This window comes from Panthera pardus, unplaced genomic scaffold (genome assembly GCF_024362965.1).
Source record: "Panthera pardus isolate Hobbes unplaced genomic scaffold, ASM2436296v1 HiC_scaffold_3, whole genome shotgun sequence".
Taxonomy (NCBI): domain Eukaryota; kingdom Metazoa; phylum Chordata; class Mammalia; order Carnivora; family Felidae; genus Panthera; species Panthera pardus.
In genome coordinates this window covers 29022508-29040379 of record NW_026526876.1, presented here as the reverse complement: position 1 = coordinate 29040379, position 17872 = coordinate 29022508, and the positions used below count along the sequence as shown (strand labels likewise).

The window sequence follows — 17872 nt, the reverse complement described above, 5'->3', positions numbered from 1 at the left end:
ATACTTGCAAGTGCTTACTTATGTGAGAAAACTCAAGGATAACCTGAGGGGGGATAAAGGCATTCCAGATGAGGAAAGCAATGCATACAAAAGCATAAAATCATGCAAATCCATGAATGTTAGGAGAGCAGCAAGTATTTCCTTGTGGCTAGAATATATGCTTCATGTTGTAAAGAAACAGGAAACATGGCTGGAAAGGTAGGCTGCCGAGACTGGAAAGACCTTATACCATGCTGTGGAGCTGAGCCTTCATCCTCTTGAATTAGTTTTGGTAATTTGTACCTTTCTAGCATTTTGTCCATTTCATGTCTAATTTGTTGACACGAAGTTGTTCACAGTATTCCTTTATAATGCTTTTAATTCTTGTAGAGTTGATGGTGATGTCATCCCTCCTGATTTTGATCCATGTCTTTTCTCTTTTTATTTGGTTAACCCAGCTAAAGATTCGTCAATTTTGTTGATCTTTTCAAAGAGCCGATATCAATTTTCCCTATTGGTTTTCTGCTTTCCATTTTATTGATTTCAGCTCTAATCTCTATTATTTCCTTCTTTCAGCTTACATTTGATTTAATTTGCTCTTATGTTTCTAGATTCTTAAGATGATAATTTAGATTATTAATTTGAAATTTTTCTTTTCTAATATAGGTGTTTATTTACGACTATAAATTTTCCTCAAAGCACTACTTTAGCTGCATTCCAGAAATCTCAATATGATGTGTTTTCATTTTCAGTTAGAAATACTGTCTAATTTCCAATATTTCTTTGATCCATGGGTTATTTCAAAATGTGTTTTTGAATTTCCAAATATTTGTGAATTTCCCAAATTTTCTCCTGCTGTTGATTTTGAATTAATTCCACGATAGTCAGAGGACATACTTTTTTATGATTTCAGTCCTTTTAAATTGAATGAGACTTATGGCCTGGTATACCCTAAAGAATTTCTCATGGTTGATAATATTGTTCAAGTCTCCTTTATGCTACTGATTTTTCTATTTAGTTGTTCTATCCTTTATTGAGAGTGGAATATTGAAATCCCAACTATTGTTCTTGAATTGTCTATTTTTCTCCTTGATCTTAGACTTTATCCTATAGGCAGTGATATTTCTAGAGTATTTCTCTTTTGGAAGTCAATACTGATGACAATGTAGGAGGCACTATTGGAAGCGAAGACTCAAATTTGAAAGATATTGCTATGATGCAACAAGAGATGATAAGGCCTGAGCAAGGGAAGTAAACTTAATGACAGATAAGAGATTTGGTAAATATTTTAGAATTAAAATGAATAGGTTTGATGACTGATTACATGTGAATTATGAAAAATAAGAATTTTAAGAAAACAGAGACCTTTTGGTGGCTAGGTCATCAGTCATATCATAAGCCAATTGGAGAATTCAGGAAGATGTTCAGGTTACAGTGTCAAGAGAGCAGTTTCAGTTTTAGACATGTTGACTTTAATATACCTACATGACATTCAACTAGATATATGTATGAATATGGTTAGAAATGAATATTCTAATAATTCATCTTTACTTAGGAAGTTACCAATCCACAGATTCAGCAAAGCTTAGCAACATGCCAGAGCACTGATGAGATTATAATCAGACCAAAAGAAGAAGATAAAAAAAAAAAAAAGAAGAAGAAGAATGGAGGGAATAGCTTATAAGAAAAGTTTGAAAGTAAGCAAATAATAAGGAGGAAATAGTGTTAAAAGAGAGACAAAAAAAAAAAAAAAACACAAAAAACATTTACCTAGAGTAGATTCTGAACTACCAGAAACAATTTCAAGATGGAGAATAATTTTCAAAGTACTTTGCCATTATATAATTCACACCTAGCATATGTTAGCATGACCCCATAATACAAGACCCACAAGACCTACTCAGAAAAGTTTCCAAGATAACAACTCTCATGGGAAAAACAGCAAAAACCTGAGATTAATCCCACTTGTTCCTCTGATTAATGGCATTGTGGAAAGAATTTAGAAGTTGGAATGAGACACAGATTTGAATCTCAGCACTGAAAATTCCTAACTGTGCAAGATTGGTCAAATGAACCCCTCTGAGTCTTAGTTCCCTTTTGTTAAAAACAGAATAATGGCTACCATTCCTAAACATTGCAAGTTCCTAGCATAGAGTTTTTATTAGTAGTAATAATAACAACCAGTCTATATTCATCTCAACACAATGCCACTTAATTATGCCTTTGCTGTAGCCAGAAAAAGTGAATTTTCCATAGGACAGTTTTTTTATTACTAGAAATATATAATTTCCCAATATTTTTGATCTGCCTATGAAAGGATGTAGATATTTTTTGCTACCACATTTTCCAGGTATCTTGAAAGTTTACTGGAATGCCACAACAGTGACTTTGGTTGTGGAAGTGTCAGCCATCTCCCTGAGTACCCCTCTTCAGGTCAGTGAGCCCACAGGAAGCAGCATTAGAGACCCATCTCAGACCACCCTAAGTCTTCTGTGGGACTAATTGAAATACATGAGAATGGATGAGACATTTTCCTGTGAGGCACTGACAATCTATCAGATGGTTCCTTCTAAATACCCTCATTTAAGAGGAAAATACAAAATAAAGTTTTTAAAAAATACAAAATTTAAAAAAAATATTAAAATTCATTTAGGTTGATCAAGCTTTTTAAATACATGTTGAATGTGGATGGTGGAAGAACATAGCTAAATGTCACCTGTCATTTCAGTACAGAAATAGACATTATTAATGCTTCAAGTCAGATCTTTCCTATTGGAGCATTTACCCCTTTTACAGTGTTTGTCAGCCTTATAATCAGTAAAATGGAGTTCTCCCTGATCTGAAAATAGAGAGGGCTACTTTTTAAATGTCAGTCTAGCAGTACTCTACTATGTGCAGTTTGTCTTAATAGAATAAATACTGATGTCTTCATATGAAATATCTTTTTTATAATCAGAGCTTTGACTTTCTACGTTTACATTTGATAAAAAATAGGATAAAATTCTAGAGCAAATCATTAAAATTTGCTGAATTTTGTGTTGTACTTCAGTGTGTGGCTTCTTTGTCTTTCTCCTATTTCTACTATTGTTTTGGGCACAAAATTCTGTCTTCTCTTACAGATGAGGGGAAGATTGAAGTGAATGTGGTAATGGATGAAGGAAATATTTTTACAGGTTGGTTAGATCTTTATTACCTCATTAGTAACCATCTGTACATCTCAAGTGTGGATCTATAAAAACCAACCATCCAGGAGGTCATGTAGCTTGGGAAAGAAAAAAAATATATAAATAAATGCAATAAGATGTTATTGGGTGATGTTAAAAACCTATACAAAGTAAAGAAGAGGAAGAATGGTCATTTGCTCCTGAGGAAGAGAAATTGGGAAATGCTTTAATAGAATGGTCAACACAAGAGCTGATCCTTAAACTATAAGTCAGTTTTTCCAGACACAGCAGGATGGGCATTCCTGATAGAGAAGAAAATAACAATAAAAGGCACCAAAATGAGAAACTGTATGATGCTTTAAGGAACTAGAAAAAATTTGGGGTAGCTGGCTACAGCATAAATGCTGTCAGGAGTTTGGCAAAGAATAAACTTAAAGAGGAAGGAGCAGGATATGGTGGGCTGAGTAATGACTCACAAAGATATCCACGTCCTAATCCCCAGAACTTGGGAATGAATGTTGCCTTGTACAGCCAAAGGGACCATGGAGATGTGATTAAGGATCTTGAATTGAGGAGGTTATCCCTGATTATCCAGTTGGGCTCTAAATATAATCACAAGTGTCCTTAGAAGAGGGAAGCAAGGTTAGAGTTGACGACAGAAAAAGTAGAAGGCAATGTGACAACAGAAGCAGGATGCTCCATTCCTGGCCTTGAAGATAGAAGAGGGGGAGTAAGTTAAGGAGTGTAAGTGGCCTCTAGGAGTGAGAAAGGCAAGGGAATGGATTCTTCCCAAGAGCCTCCTAAAGGAACCAGCCCAGTTAGCACCTTGACTTTAACTCAGTAAAACTAACTTTGGCCTTCTGACCTCCAGAACGGTAAGCGAAAAAAAATCTGTATTGTTTTAGGCCACCATGTTCTCAGTAGTTGCTGTTTTGTTACAGCAATAGGAAACTAATACAGGAGGCAACTCACGGACGACCTTGAATACCTAGTAAAAAAGTATGACTTTCATTTTGCACAGAGGGGGCAGTTGTTCCAGGATTTTAAGCAGGGGACTATGTAATTAGATTTGTAAATTAGAAAGATTACTCTAGCAGCAGTATAAAGGATTGAGGGAGGTGTATGTACAAGAATAGAGTCAAGGAAACTAGCTAGGAAGCATGTTGTAAATGTCCAGGTGAAAGACAGTAAAGAGTAGAAGTAAATCATTCTCTGTGAGGCTTGAGAGGAAGGAACATGTAGAAGAGATGTTACAGCTATAGAAACTGTAGAATTTGGTTCCTGTAGATTTTGTATAGAGCTAGAGCAAAAGGATTAAATGAAGGACGACTCCTCAGTTTCTGAGCTGAGTAGTTGAGTGGGTGACAGTGACATTGACCAAAATATATAATTCAGTAAAATACATTTAGAAGTAGAGATACACTTTCCATTTTGGTCATACTGAGTTTGAGGTTCCAGGGAGACTGAACCTTAGGCAGTTAAATATGTGAGTAAGAATCTGAGGCCACCTCTTTTTCTGAGACAAGCAGACCTCGAGTCAGGAAGGATACAGATATAGAGAATCTAGGTAGACGTGGAAGTAAGATTCAGAGGATTTCACCTAAAACCTTCCATCCTCTGTATAGTAGGAAACAGGATCATCTACTAAAAGAAAGGACCCAGTGGTGGGGTAGAGGACTTTAAGGAAAGTGTTAATGATGGTGGATAATTCAGATAAGAGAATAGTAACTAGAGTTGATGAGGAATATATGAAAGCCTTGCTGAGAAGTGCCAAGAGTCTAACCAAAGTCAGACACCATAAATAAGTAATGGCGACTTTTCACATGATTATGATATCCTTCAGTTGGACCAAAGTAGGAGATTCTTTTTATTTATTTTTTATTTTTTTTAACATTTATTTATTTTTGAGAGACAGAGAGAGACGGAGCATGAATGGGGAAGGGGCAGAAAGAGGGAGACACAGAATCCAAAGCGGGCGCAGGGCTTGAACTCATGAACCATGAGATCATGACCTGAGTTGAGGTTGGATGCTTAACCGATTGAGCCACCCAGGCACCCCCAAAGTATGAGATTCTTTTTTTTTTTAACATTTATTTATTATTGAGAGACAGAGAGAGACAGAGCATGAGCATGGGAGGGGCAGACAGGAGGAGATACAGAATCCGAAGCAGGCTCCAGGCTCTGAGCTGTCAGCACAGAACCCGACACGGGTCTCGAACTCACACACCGCGAGATCATGACCTGAACCGAAGTCGGACACTTAACCGACTGAGCCACCCAGGTGCTCCCCAAAGTATGAGATTCTTAAAGCTGATGTGCCAAAAGAATGAAAGCCTAAAGACAATGGTGGTGTTGTGAAGAGAGTGGTTAGGGGGTCTAGTGTGGCTAAAAGAGGAAGTGAAGTTATCATGGAAAGCATGAACTTGGAGGAAAGCAAGAGAGAAGGGAATGAAAGTCTCTATCAAAACTGTAACAGGTGGTAGGAGGAAGGAAGTAAAAGAAGTGCAAGAATATAGGTTCCGACCAAAAGTAGGTATGCTACAATTGAAGATTTTAGAGGCAAAGCATTTCCAGGTGATGGCAAAGCTCAGGATGTGTCCTTGATAGTTAAGTAGTTAGGATTTAGGGGACCATCATTGAGGCTAAGGAGCTCAAGAAATTGAGAGGCCAGGTTGTGGAATGAACTGTCTATATAAAGACTAGAATTGCCTATTATGATGCCAGGAATTTGGGTGCAGAGGAAGACTGTGAGTAATGGGACAAGCTCCTTAAATGACCAAGAAGTCAGTAAGTGACAATAAAAAGAAAGCCAAGTACCATAATTCTCACAAAAGGAGACATTTGAGTATGGCCAGAAAGCAGCAAATAGGATCTCAGAGAATGTAAGCCCTATGGCAAATGAGTTATGGGGGAAAAAAAAGAGCAGCTTTCTCTCAGAAGGAAGTGAGGGAGGGAGAGAGGGTGGAAGGAAGGAAGGAAGGAAGGAAGGAAGGAAGGAAGGAAGGAAGGAAGGAAATGAAAGAAGGGAGGGGAGATGGAAGGAAGGAAAGAAGGAGGGAGGGGGTGGGGAAGGGAAGGAAAAGGAAAAGCAAAAGCAAAAGGAAAATCTATCCAGAACAAAGTTCAGTTAGGGAAGAAGGTAAGAGTCTATAAAGAGACTAAAGATTTGGAGAAATTCATATTTAATGAAATATGAGCCTGAGAGGGTACTGTGGGAAGGGTGAAAAGAAAGCTAGCAATGGAAAGAAAAATCAGAGTGGTAAAACACAGAATAGATTTGAGAGGATAGAAAACTTTTTGTGGGCTTACATTTTGAAGAATGGGAATGATACAGATGACAGGGGTAGTTAGACTGATAACCTAGCAGAAGGCCCATGTCTGTCAAAATGTGATCAAGTTAGGGGCTCCTGGATGGCTCAGTTGATTAAGCATCCGGCTTCAGCTCAGGTCATGATCTTGGAGGGGGTTTAGTGCATTCAAGCCCTGTGCATCAGTCTCTGTGCTGACAGCTCAGAGCCTGGAGCCTGCTTCAGATTCTGTGTCTCCTTCTCTCTCTGGCCCTCTCCTGCTCACGCTCTGTCTCTCTATCTCTCTCTCAAAAATAAATAAACATTAAAAAAAACTTTTTTTAATAAAAAAAAACACGTGATCGAGTTAGCAGACTAGGAAATTGCTCTGTTGTATCTGAAGAATCATTCCTCGGTTGCTTACGGGGGGGGGGGGGGGGTGCATTTTAGAAGCTCCATGGTGCAAGGCTTTCCAGAAGAGTCTGAAGCAGCTAGGGGAGAGTAACCCTTGTACACATTTCCTCCCAGGCACTTGTGCAGAAGACTGGCTCCCTCCCCAGGTATTATCCTCCCAATGGAAGTACTGCAGCATGGTTCCAGAGGACTAAAAGCAAGTATTCTTTTCCTGAAATTGGAAATGATTAGGAGGTGCAAATTGCCCACTTAAACAGCATCTATTTTCCCCAGCTTTGTTGAGATATAATAGATATATATAAACTAAACTGTGTACGTTTAATGTATGCAATGCGATGCTTTGATACACATATTTCAGAATATTTGCCATAATATGGTTAGCTAACGCATTTGTCACCTCACATAATTACCATTTTGTTGTTTTTGTTGCTAAACTGCATCTTCAAGCTAGAGGCAAGAGCCATCATGAAGGAAAGTTTCATACAGCCATCCTACGAGCAGATTGGGAAGCAGCTACTGGGGGGCAGGGATAAGTGGTGATTTCCACCCTCCTAAAAGTCCATTACCAAACAAACTTGTTAGCTTTGTGTCTTACCGATTCTGTGAGAGTCTGATGTTCCCCTGTCTGGCTCATTGTAGCACTTTACATTGAAGCCCTAAGAATAAAAATAACTATGTGCCAGTTTTCCTGGAAGCCTAAAAACAGGAGAGCTTGGAAGACTGCATCTAATTTCCTAGCCACCAAAAAAACTTTATGGGTGGTAGAGGCTGCCAAGAAGAGAGGGAGGCAAGCCCACCAAATCCCTGAGGCATGACAGAGAGCCACTTTGGGTTAAGAAAGAAGCCCCTGGAGAAAAGCCCTGTATGATTCCATGATAGGTAATTAAGAAGACTTTGCAACACCAGGATTTTAACATTTACACAAAATTATATTTCAACGGCATTGTTTGCCTTACTGATAAATTCTCTCACTCTACCTGTATATCCATGAATGTTTGCATCTACAGACTGCTGGCCTAAATTTGATTGCCATTGTTTTAGCCAAAAAGCTCTAAGATGATGTCTTAGCTGGCATTCTTGTCAGGATTACTTCATTGTTTAATCAACAAACGGGATTTTTTTAAAAAAAAATTTTTTTTACATTTATTTATTTTTGAGAGACAGAGCACAAGTGGGGAGGAGCAGAGAGAGAAGGAGACAGAATCTGAAGCAGGCTCCAGGCGCTGAGCTGTCAGCACAGAGCCTGACTCGGGGCTCAAACTCACAAACCGTGAGATCATGACCTGAGCTGAAGTCGGACACTCAACCGGCTGAGCCACCCAGGCGCCCCAGGATTTTTTTTTCTTTTTCTTTTTTTTTTAGAACATGAGCTCACCATTCTTCAAATTTTCAACTTTTACCACCTTTTAATTTTTAAAGGTGAGAAGGTCGATACTAGTAACCTGGAAATTTTACTGGAAAATATGGGGATAACACTCACAGAAGATGAAGTCCTGAAACTACAGAACAAGCTTCCAGTTGATGGTGAGCATTAAAAATACCACATTGGGGAAAAATCTCAGTGTCCTTCAGAGAAGTTGAATATGTGGACTTTTTAAAAAAATTTTTTTTAACGTTTATTTATTTTTGAGACAGAGAGAGACAGAGCATGAACGGGGGAGGGTCAGAGAGAGGGAGACACAGAATCTGAAACAGGCTCCAGGCTGTCAGCACAGAGACCAACGCGGGGCTCGAACTCACGAACCGTGAGATCATGACCTGTGTCAAAGTCGGATACTTTAACCGACTGAGCCACCCAGGCGCCCTGAATATGTGGACTTTTTTTTAACTAATACTGCCTAGTTAAGGAATGTTTCATCCCCCTACCCCCATCACCAAAATGATTTCGCCAAATTGAGAGCTGTTTCCACTCCTAAGTTTTATCCTTGGAAGTGAAATATACATTTCTAGGGGCCACTGGGTGGCTCAGTCGGTTGGGTGTCCAACTCTTGATTTCGGCTCAGGTCATGATCTCACAGTTCATGGGTTCAAGCCCTGCATCGGGCTGTGTCCTGACAGCTCAGATCCTGGAGCCTTCTTCAGATTCTGGGTCTCCTTCTTTCTCTGCCCCTCCCCCACTCACGCTCTGTCTCTCTCTTCTCTCAAAAATAAATGCACATTAAAAAAATGTTTTTAATCATTTAAATTTCTAGAATAAAATATTAGAAGTCTCCATTTCTGAACCTATGCATGTTTCATTATATATTTAAATATCAACGCTCCTGCCTGAAACTTATTTTTTCCCCACAGCCAAAGGAAGGGTGTACATGAACAGATTGATGAAAGAGTTACAGTCTCTCAAAGGTGAGTGAGAAGCATATTGAAAAGGCAGGTAAAACTGGTCATCAGGTTTTGCTCTTATTTTCTTTTTTTTTTTTTAATTTTTAATTTTATTCGTTATTTTTTAAAATTTACATCCAAATTAGTTAGCATATAGTGCAACAATGATTTCAGGAGTAGATTCCTTAGTGCCCCTTACCCATTTAGCCCATCCCCCCTCCCACAACCCCTCCAGTAACCCTCAGTTTGTTCTCCATATTTATGAGTCTCTTATGTTTTTCCCCCCTCCCTGTTTTTATATTATTTTTGTTTCCCTTTCCTTATGTTCATCTGTTTTGTCTCTTAAAGTCCTCATATGAGTGAAGTCATATGATTTTTGTCTTTCTCTGAATGACTACTTTCACTTAGCATAATACCCTCCAGTTCCATCCACATAGTTGAAAATGGCAAGATTTCATTCCTTTTGATTGCTGAGTAATACTCCATTGTATATATGTACCACATCTTCTTTATCCATTCATCCATCGATGGACATTTGGGCTCTCTCCATACTTTGGCTATTGTTGATAGTGCTGCTATAAACATTGGGGTGCATGTGTTCCTTAAAAATAGCATACCTGTATCCCTTGGGTAAATACCTAGTAGTGCAATTGCTGGGTGGTAGGGTAGTTCTATTTTCAGTTTTTTGAGGAACCTCCATACTGTTTTCCAGAGTGGCTGCACCAGCTTGCATTCCCACCAACAATGCAAAAGAGATCCTCTTCCTCCACATCGTCTCCAACAACTGTTGTTGCCTGAGTTGTTAATGTTAGCCATTCTGACAGGTGTAAAGGTGGTATCTCATGGTGGTTTTGATTTGTATTTCCCTGATGATGAGTGAAGTTGAGCATTTTTTCATGTGTTGGTTGGCCATTTGGATGTCTTCTTTGGAGAAATGTCTATTCGTGTCTTTTGCCCACTTATTCACTGGTTTATTTGGTTTTTGGGTGTTGAGTTTGATAAGTTCTTTATAGATTTTGGATACTAACCCTCTATCTGATATGTCGTTTGCAAATATCTTCTCCCATTCTGTCGGTTGCCTTTTGGTTTTGCTGATTGTTTCCTTCACTGTGCAGAAGCCTTTTATTTTGATGAGGTCCCAGGGGTGCATTTTTGGCTTTGCTCTTATTTTCAAAAACTCTTCCTATTTTTCAATTTTCAGATTATTATCCCAGCTGTCCCAATGGTTTGTTAAATCAGTGTTTATTCTTCATATGCTTTAGGTACATTACAGTAACCCAAAGGCAGCGGTTCCCAAATAAAGTTGTATATTAAAATTACCAGGGGGAGGGTGGAATATGTAGCATTCAAGTCACTAGGCCCCTTTCTAGTTATATTGATCTTGAATTTCCAGGGATAGATTCTAGAAGCATATATTCTTAAAAAGTGTCTCAGAGAATTATGATAGAGTAAATCCATGGATTGGCTGTCTGTCTGGCTCAATGGATGGCTAGCTGAATGGACAGATGGGTGGGTGGGTGGGTAGATGGATGGATGGATTTGTAGTTGTCCATTAATTTAGCAAGTTTCACATTCTTCTGTTCAAACACATGTATAAAGGTTGATTTTAGTCTGTGCTATGACTTACCAAATACCCTTAATTGTTCACTTTCTTCTCTTAAATGTTTTTCCAAAAGTAATAACAGAATTCCATAGATCAGGGTTTAGGAATTCCTCACTTAGATAACAACAAACCACATTTAGTTGGATAGTTTAATTGTTCTTTGCTCTTCATTGTCTATGTAGTATTGATGCCTAGGCATGATCTATAATAACCCACTCTTTACATCATTACAAATATTTTTCATATCCCATCCCTTTCTTTCCTAAGGGGTGAAGGTGTCTCTAAATAAGGTGGACACTTTCCTGAAAAACATGGGAATTGATCTCAAGAAGAAAAAAATCCAGGAACTGAAGGACCTCCTACCAACTGATGGTGAGAATTTTAGGTGTCAATATACTCTTTAGCCAAACTTTGGACTTGAGGCTAGTATCAGGCCTGGACTACCTACCTGAAGATATGATGTATCTGAGAATTAAAAGAAAGAGTGAGGCCTTTCACATAGCTACTAAACTAAGCTCAATGGCTCTCACTTGGGAAGTATCACCAAGAATGGTGCCCAGTATACATGGCAAGTGTCACTCTTCACAGGGAACGCCAGGGTTCAATGGAGAATACTCAAGATTTTAATCTCTGAGTCCCTACCACTAACCAGCATTAAACAGCAATGAGCAACATGGTCCTGAAATGTGTAAGGCACTATCATCAGCACTTTATATATATCGTCTTATTTTATCTTGCAAACAACTTTATAATGCAGGTTCTAATTTTACTCCCATTTTACATACAAGGAAACTAAGGCACAGAGAACTCAAGTAGCTTGTGTAAAGTCATAGAGCTAGTAAATGGTGGGCCGGCAGTCTGGCTCCAGAAACTATTAACCACTCTGCTATACTGCCATGAACTACTAGAACTAAGAAATTTAAGAGGATACATAGTAATGGTCAACAGAATTAATTAAACTTGGCATATATCAGACTGTTCTCATGCTGGTAGAACTGAGAAACATTCATGAGGAAATTTTGACACCTGCCCCTTTGAGGAGGGAGTGAAGATACAAGATCCAAGTCAAGAACGTGGGCTTTTCTAAACCAGTAGTACCTTTCACTCTTTTATTCCATAAACTTTAACCGAATGCCTATAATATGTCAGACACTGTTCTAGAGCCTCGGAAACTTTGCCTTAGTAAGAGGTAAGCGGTTTTCCCAAAAATGGCTTTTTCTTTGGTTTTTAATCCCTTTCATAGCTCTCTTAACCTGCCAGTTCAATAAATACAGATATTTGTCTTTACCTTGTTTTTCTACTGTCCTGAAACATGAGAAAAGATACCAGCACAGTGATTTAAAATAAGGCTAATTCTAATCTAATTCTTGTGGACTACCTTGTACATCTGTGGAACCATCTGAAATAGGAGGGAAGACTGTTTCAGGGGCCCGATAGGCCTCAGTGAAGCTGATTAAGAGACACACAAAGCAAAAGACCTTATAGGATCTGTCCTTTATAGGAACAGATTTTTCTCCAATAAAAGTTTTTCCTTATCCTGTGTAAAAGTCATAATATAATAGTATTCATCATCATCATCATCATAGATGCTCTAAAACTATAAAAGGATACCAATAAAAGATCATCATAACTGAAAAGACATAAAAAAAAACAAGCCAGGAAAAATTCCATATCTAAGAACTTGAAATATAAACTGGTTTTAAAGCTACTTCATTCTCTACAATATGTTTGCGGTCTACTGGAACTTAATTATTTAGGAAGCATTTAAATGGTGTTTAGTATCAATCTTTACTATCAATTTAGTATCAATCTTTTGCAAACTCTTAAACTAATGCTAAGGTAATAGTAGGAATACAAAGTGATTCTTGGTATCTCACTCTTGGAGGAATTGACAATCTTAGAATTATTACTACACTTAAAACAAGAGTGTGAACATGTTTGAGGAGTGACGGATTGGCACCCTTGACCAAGTCATAAGTGGAAAATGAGTATGTCCACAGGCAGCTCTCAGGTTCCAAACTGAATCTTGCCAATGAGAGTAATTGCATCTTTTAACTACTATCTTAACATCCCAACCCAGTGCTTCTCAAACTTGCAATATTACAAACTACTAAAAATGTATCCATTGACCTCCAGTAGCTTCAGAATTGAGAAATAGCCTAAAGAAACTAAGCACGTAGTCTATGAATAAGTCTTTCAGTTGAGAATGGGTGCTGTACAAGAGTTTTGTCATCATACCTGGGAATGTAACTGAACATATCAACATGATGATTATCATGCTGGCAACCTGAGAGCAGCTAGACATGCGTACTGCACTCTATCCTTTACAGGGATCACTTGATGCTAAGGTGATCAGAAGCCCAAAGGGAAAGTCAGCACTGACAAAATGGAAACATCATTTTTAAATTTTTTTTTTAACGTTTATTTATTTTTTAGACAGAGAGAGACACAGCATGAACGGGGGAGGGGCAGAGAGAGAGGGAAACACAGAATCGGAAGCAGGCTCCAGGCTCTGAGCCATCAGCCCAGAGCCCGAAGCGGGGCTCGAACCCGCGGACCGCGAGATCGTGACCTGAGCCGAAGTCGGACGCTTAACCGACTGAGCCACCCAGGCGCCCCGAAACATCATTTTTAAACAAAATTTTTAAACTCAAAAAATTTCAGGCCCGTGCTTGCAAAAGAGTAACCTAGTAAATAATAGATTGTCTTGAAGGAAAGGAGAGTGCGTTAAACTTTGCTCATGCATTGTGCTGTATGTAATTTGATAATGTAAAATGCAGGAGCTATATTAATTTAAGTTAATGACATAAAAAAATAATAAACTTCTAGGGAAAGTGTCTCAAAGTGGCTGAATTTGGGGTTTCTATTTCACAATTTAAAATTTTTATATCATTTTTCTAAAAATCTTTTTCATGCTTTTTTATCTTAAAGGTAATGGGAAGATTGATGTAAATGTACTGATGGATGAAGTTAAAAATATTACAGGTGAGTGAGATGTTACAATGAGGATTATATTATGTGATCTTAAAGGTTTATATGGAACTATTTTTCTTACTTAAAGTTTAGGTAACATACAGTGCAATATTGGTTTCAGGAGTAGAATTCAGTGATTCATCACTTACACACAACACCCAATGCTCATCACAACAAGTGCCCTCCTTAATACCTATCGCCCATCTAGCCCTCTCCCACCCACCTCCCTACACCCACCCTCAGTTTGTTCCCTTTCCTTAAGAATCTCTTGTGATTTGTTTCCCTCTCTTCTCTTCTCCCACTCCCTTCCATGTGCTCATCTGTTTTGTCTTTTAAATGCCACATATGAGTGAAATATCTACTATTTGTCTGTCTCTTGACAAATCTTGAAGATTGACTTATTTCGCTTCCCATTATACATTCTAGCCCTATCCGTATCGTTGCAAATGGCAAGATTTCATTCTTTTTGATGGCTGAGTAATATTACATTACACACACACACACACACACACACACACACACACACACGAACTCACAGACACACACACACACCACATCTTTATCCATTTATCCATTCATCAGTTTATGGACATTTGAGCTGTCTCCATAGTTTGGCTATTGTTGTTAATGCTGTTATACACATCGGGGTGCAGGTACCCCTTCAAATCTGTATTTTTGTATCCTTTGGGTAAATATCTAATAGTTAAAATGCTGGGTTGTATGGTGGTTCTATTTTTAGTTTTTGAGGTGCCTCCATACTGTTCTCCAGAGTGGCTGCACCAGTTTGCATTCCCACCAACAGTGCAAGAGGGTTCTCCTGTCTCCGCATCCCCACCAGCACCAGTTGTTTCTTGGGTTGCTAATCTTAGCCATTCAGACATGTGTGAGGTGGTATCTCATCATGGTTTTGATTTGTATTTCCCTGATGATGAGTGATGTTGAGCATCTTTTCATGTGTCTGTTAGCCATCTGGATGTCTTCTTTGCAAAAGTGTCTATTCATGTCTTCTGCCCATTTCTTAACTGGATTGTTTGTTTTTTGGGTGTTGAGTTTGATATGTTCTTTATAGATTTTGGATACCCACTCTTTATAAGATATGTCATTTGCAAATATCTTCTCCCATTCTATAGGCTGCCGTTTAGTTTTTTTGTTTCCTTTGCTGTACAGAAGCTTTTTATCTTGATGAAGTCCCAGTAGTTCAGGTTTGCTTTTGTTTCCCTATACGGAACTATATTTTTAACACAATAGTGTTTCCTCCCTCCACTTATTCATTTAACAACTATTTACTCAGCATTTAAATGTGGGCATTGTTCTAGACACTTAGGATATAAGAGCAAACAGAACAAAGATTATTGCTCCTCTGGAGCTTACACACTAGCAGGGGAAACAAGCAATAAACAATAAACATAATAAATACGTCATTATGTAGTATGTTAGAAAGTGATACATGCTATAGAAAAAATGAAAAGTATACTAAAGGACATTGGAAGGGGAAGGTGTATTTGGGGAAAGGGGCACTTATGGCTTTAAACAGAAAATCAGGCCTCCGAGAAGGTGACATTTGATCAAATATTTGAAGGAGCTAAGGGTTTTGTCCATGTGGGGACTTGTAGGAAAAGAATTATAGGCAAAGGGAATAGGGACTAAGACCTAAAGGCAGGAGCATACGTGGACTATTCAAAGAAAGCAAGAAGTCCAATGTATCTGAAGCTGAACAAGGAAGGAAAATAGTAATAGGAGATGAGGAGAAAGAGGTGATGGGTGCGAGATTAGTCGGGACCATGAAAGCCCTTCCAGGACTTGGGCTTTATTTTTTTGTTTTGTTTGTTTGTTTGTTTGTGTGTTTGTTTGTTTGTTTGTTTTAGAGAAATGGAAAGCCATTGCAGGTTTTAGAGTAGAGGCATGATATGATCTGACCTATGTTTTCATCAGATCTTCCTGGATTCTATGGGGAGAACAGACTCGGGGAGGTAGAGAATAGGGAATTAAAAAACCCTAAAAGGGCTTTTGAAGTAATTGATGTTAGAAATGATGGTGATTCATACCAGGGTAGAAAGCAATGAAGATGATTAAAAAGTAGCTGGATTCTGGATATATTTTATTTTTTTTTTTTAATTTTTTTTTCAACGTTTTTTATTTACTTTTGGGACAGAGAGAGACAGAGCATGAACGGGGGAGGGGCAGAGAGAGAGGAAGACACAGAATCGGAAACAGGCTCCAGGCTCCGAGCCATCAGCCCAGAGCCTGACGTGGGGCTCGAACTCACGGACCAGACCGCGAGATCGTGACCTGGCTGAAGTCGGACGCTTAACCGACTGCGCCACCCAGGCGCCCCCTGGATATATTTTAAAAGGAGCTACTGTGTTGATGGATTTTAACGAGACTGATTGTGGTGATCATCTCATAACTTATACCAACATCAAACCATTATGTTGTATACCTGAAACTAAAGTAATGTTATATGTCAATTTTATTTCAATTAAAAAAAATAATAAAAGAAGTCAACAGGGTTTCCTGACAGCAACTAGATAAAGGAAGAAGTCAGGAATGATTCTAAGATTTTTGTCTTGAACAACTGAAAGGATAGACTTTACATCATCAGAGTCTGGAGAAAGTTGCCTGAAATACAGGTTTAGATGGAAGAAACTTAGGAGTTCAGTTTGGGATATTTTAAGATATCTAATAGACTCCCAAATAGAGATAACAAGTACAAAGCTACCAGTAAGTCACAAATTCAAGAAAGATATCTTGGCTAAAAATATAAAATTGAAAGCCATAGGCATATAGATGATATTTAAAGCCATTAGATTGAATGAATTCACCCAATGAGTGAGTGAGTATAGATAGAGAATGAAAGAGAACTAAGGTGTGATCTTGGCAGACTTCAGCATTAAGGAGTGTTAAAGTAGGGGCATCTGGGTGGCTCAGTTGGTTAAGTGTTCAACTCTTGGTTTCAGCTCAGGTCATGATCTCATGGTTTGTGAGTTCAAGCCCCACATCAGGCTCCATGCTGGCAGTACGAAGCCTGCTTTGGATTCTCTCTCTCCCTCTCTCTCTGCCCCTCCCCTGCTCACATTCTCTCTCTCTCTCTCTCTCTCTCTCTCTCTCTTCCTCTCTCTCTCTCTCTCAAAATATAAATACATTAATTTTTTTAAGTAGTGTTAAAGCAAAAAAGACCAAGAAGAAGTGACCAGTGAAGTAGGTAGAAAACCAAGAGAATATGGTGTCCTAAAAGCCAAATAAGTAGATTAGGTTGGGTGCCCCCAGACACAAACCCTGAGACAAATATCATACAGGCAGATGGTTTACTTGGGAGGTGAGTCCAAGAAACACAGATAGGGGAGTAGAGAAGTGAATGAAGGCAGCAAATAAAGTATGTGTTTATCAGGCAAGTTACCAAGAAGATAACTGGAACTTAATCCCATTGGGGAATATCTGGGAAATGGTATAGAACACAGCCTCAGGGGGAGTGGGAGAGCTAGGTTTTTATATCAACTCCTATCAGTCATTGGTTGGTAACTGCTCAAGGAGAGGGAGGCAATATTATTCCACTTGTATTTCCAGCCAGTTGAGCATAGGCAGAGTGAACTCTGCAACCAAAGAAATCCCTCAGATAAAGAGATGCCAACAACCGAAACTTGGGCTAGCATACATTAAAATGGTAAGGGTTGAAGAGACGTGACCAGTGCATCTACAGCAGCTTGTAGAAGTATCAGCCAGGAGGGCAGATCAACAGTGAAATAGGTCAGTAGTTCAAGTAAGATAAGACCTGAGAACTGACCATTGCGTATAGCCGCAATAGTGATCTCAAATCATCAACTACCATTAATGATACAAAGAAGAAAATTATCAGGTAGTGAGGGTGGAAAGAAGGCCGACTGAAGTGAGTTTAAGAGAAAATGGGAAGATAGCATTTAGAAGCATTGTGAATATCTGAGAAATATTGCTGCCAGGGGAAGCAAAGAGGTGGAACAACGAGGCAAGTAAATTGGTGAAAAGGGACATCAAGAGAAGGCTTTGTTGTTGTTTTTTTTTAATTAAAGACATAAAAGAAGATATGATCAAATGGAAGAAGAGGAAGTGGGAGTTTGAAAAGAAGAGATATGAAGTAGTCATCTAGAAAAGGAGGAAAG

The 17872-nt window shown here is 38.6% G+C and overlaps 1 protein-coding gene across 5 annotated transcripts in view; it reads left to right on the top strand.

Annotated features, from left to right (window-relative positions):
• Positions 1-17872, top strand: part of EFCAB3 (EF-hand calcium binding domain 3) — a 157773-nt gene that overhangs the window by 52828 nt on the left and 87073 nt on the right. For all 5 annotated transcript variants that reach the window (XM_019466645.2, XM_053892743.1, XM_019466646.2 and 2 more), the window contains 5 exons: positions 3099-3152; positions 8264-8368; positions 9134-9187; positions 11034-11138; positions 13698-13751. In XM_019466645.2, coding sequence (XP_019322190.2) covers positions 3099-3152; positions 8264-8368; positions 9134-9187; positions 11034-11138; positions 13698-13751 — 372 coding nt within the window. The remainder of the gene's footprint in view (positions 1-3098; positions 3153-8263; positions 8369-9133; positions 9188-11033; positions 11139-13697; positions 13752-17872) is intronic.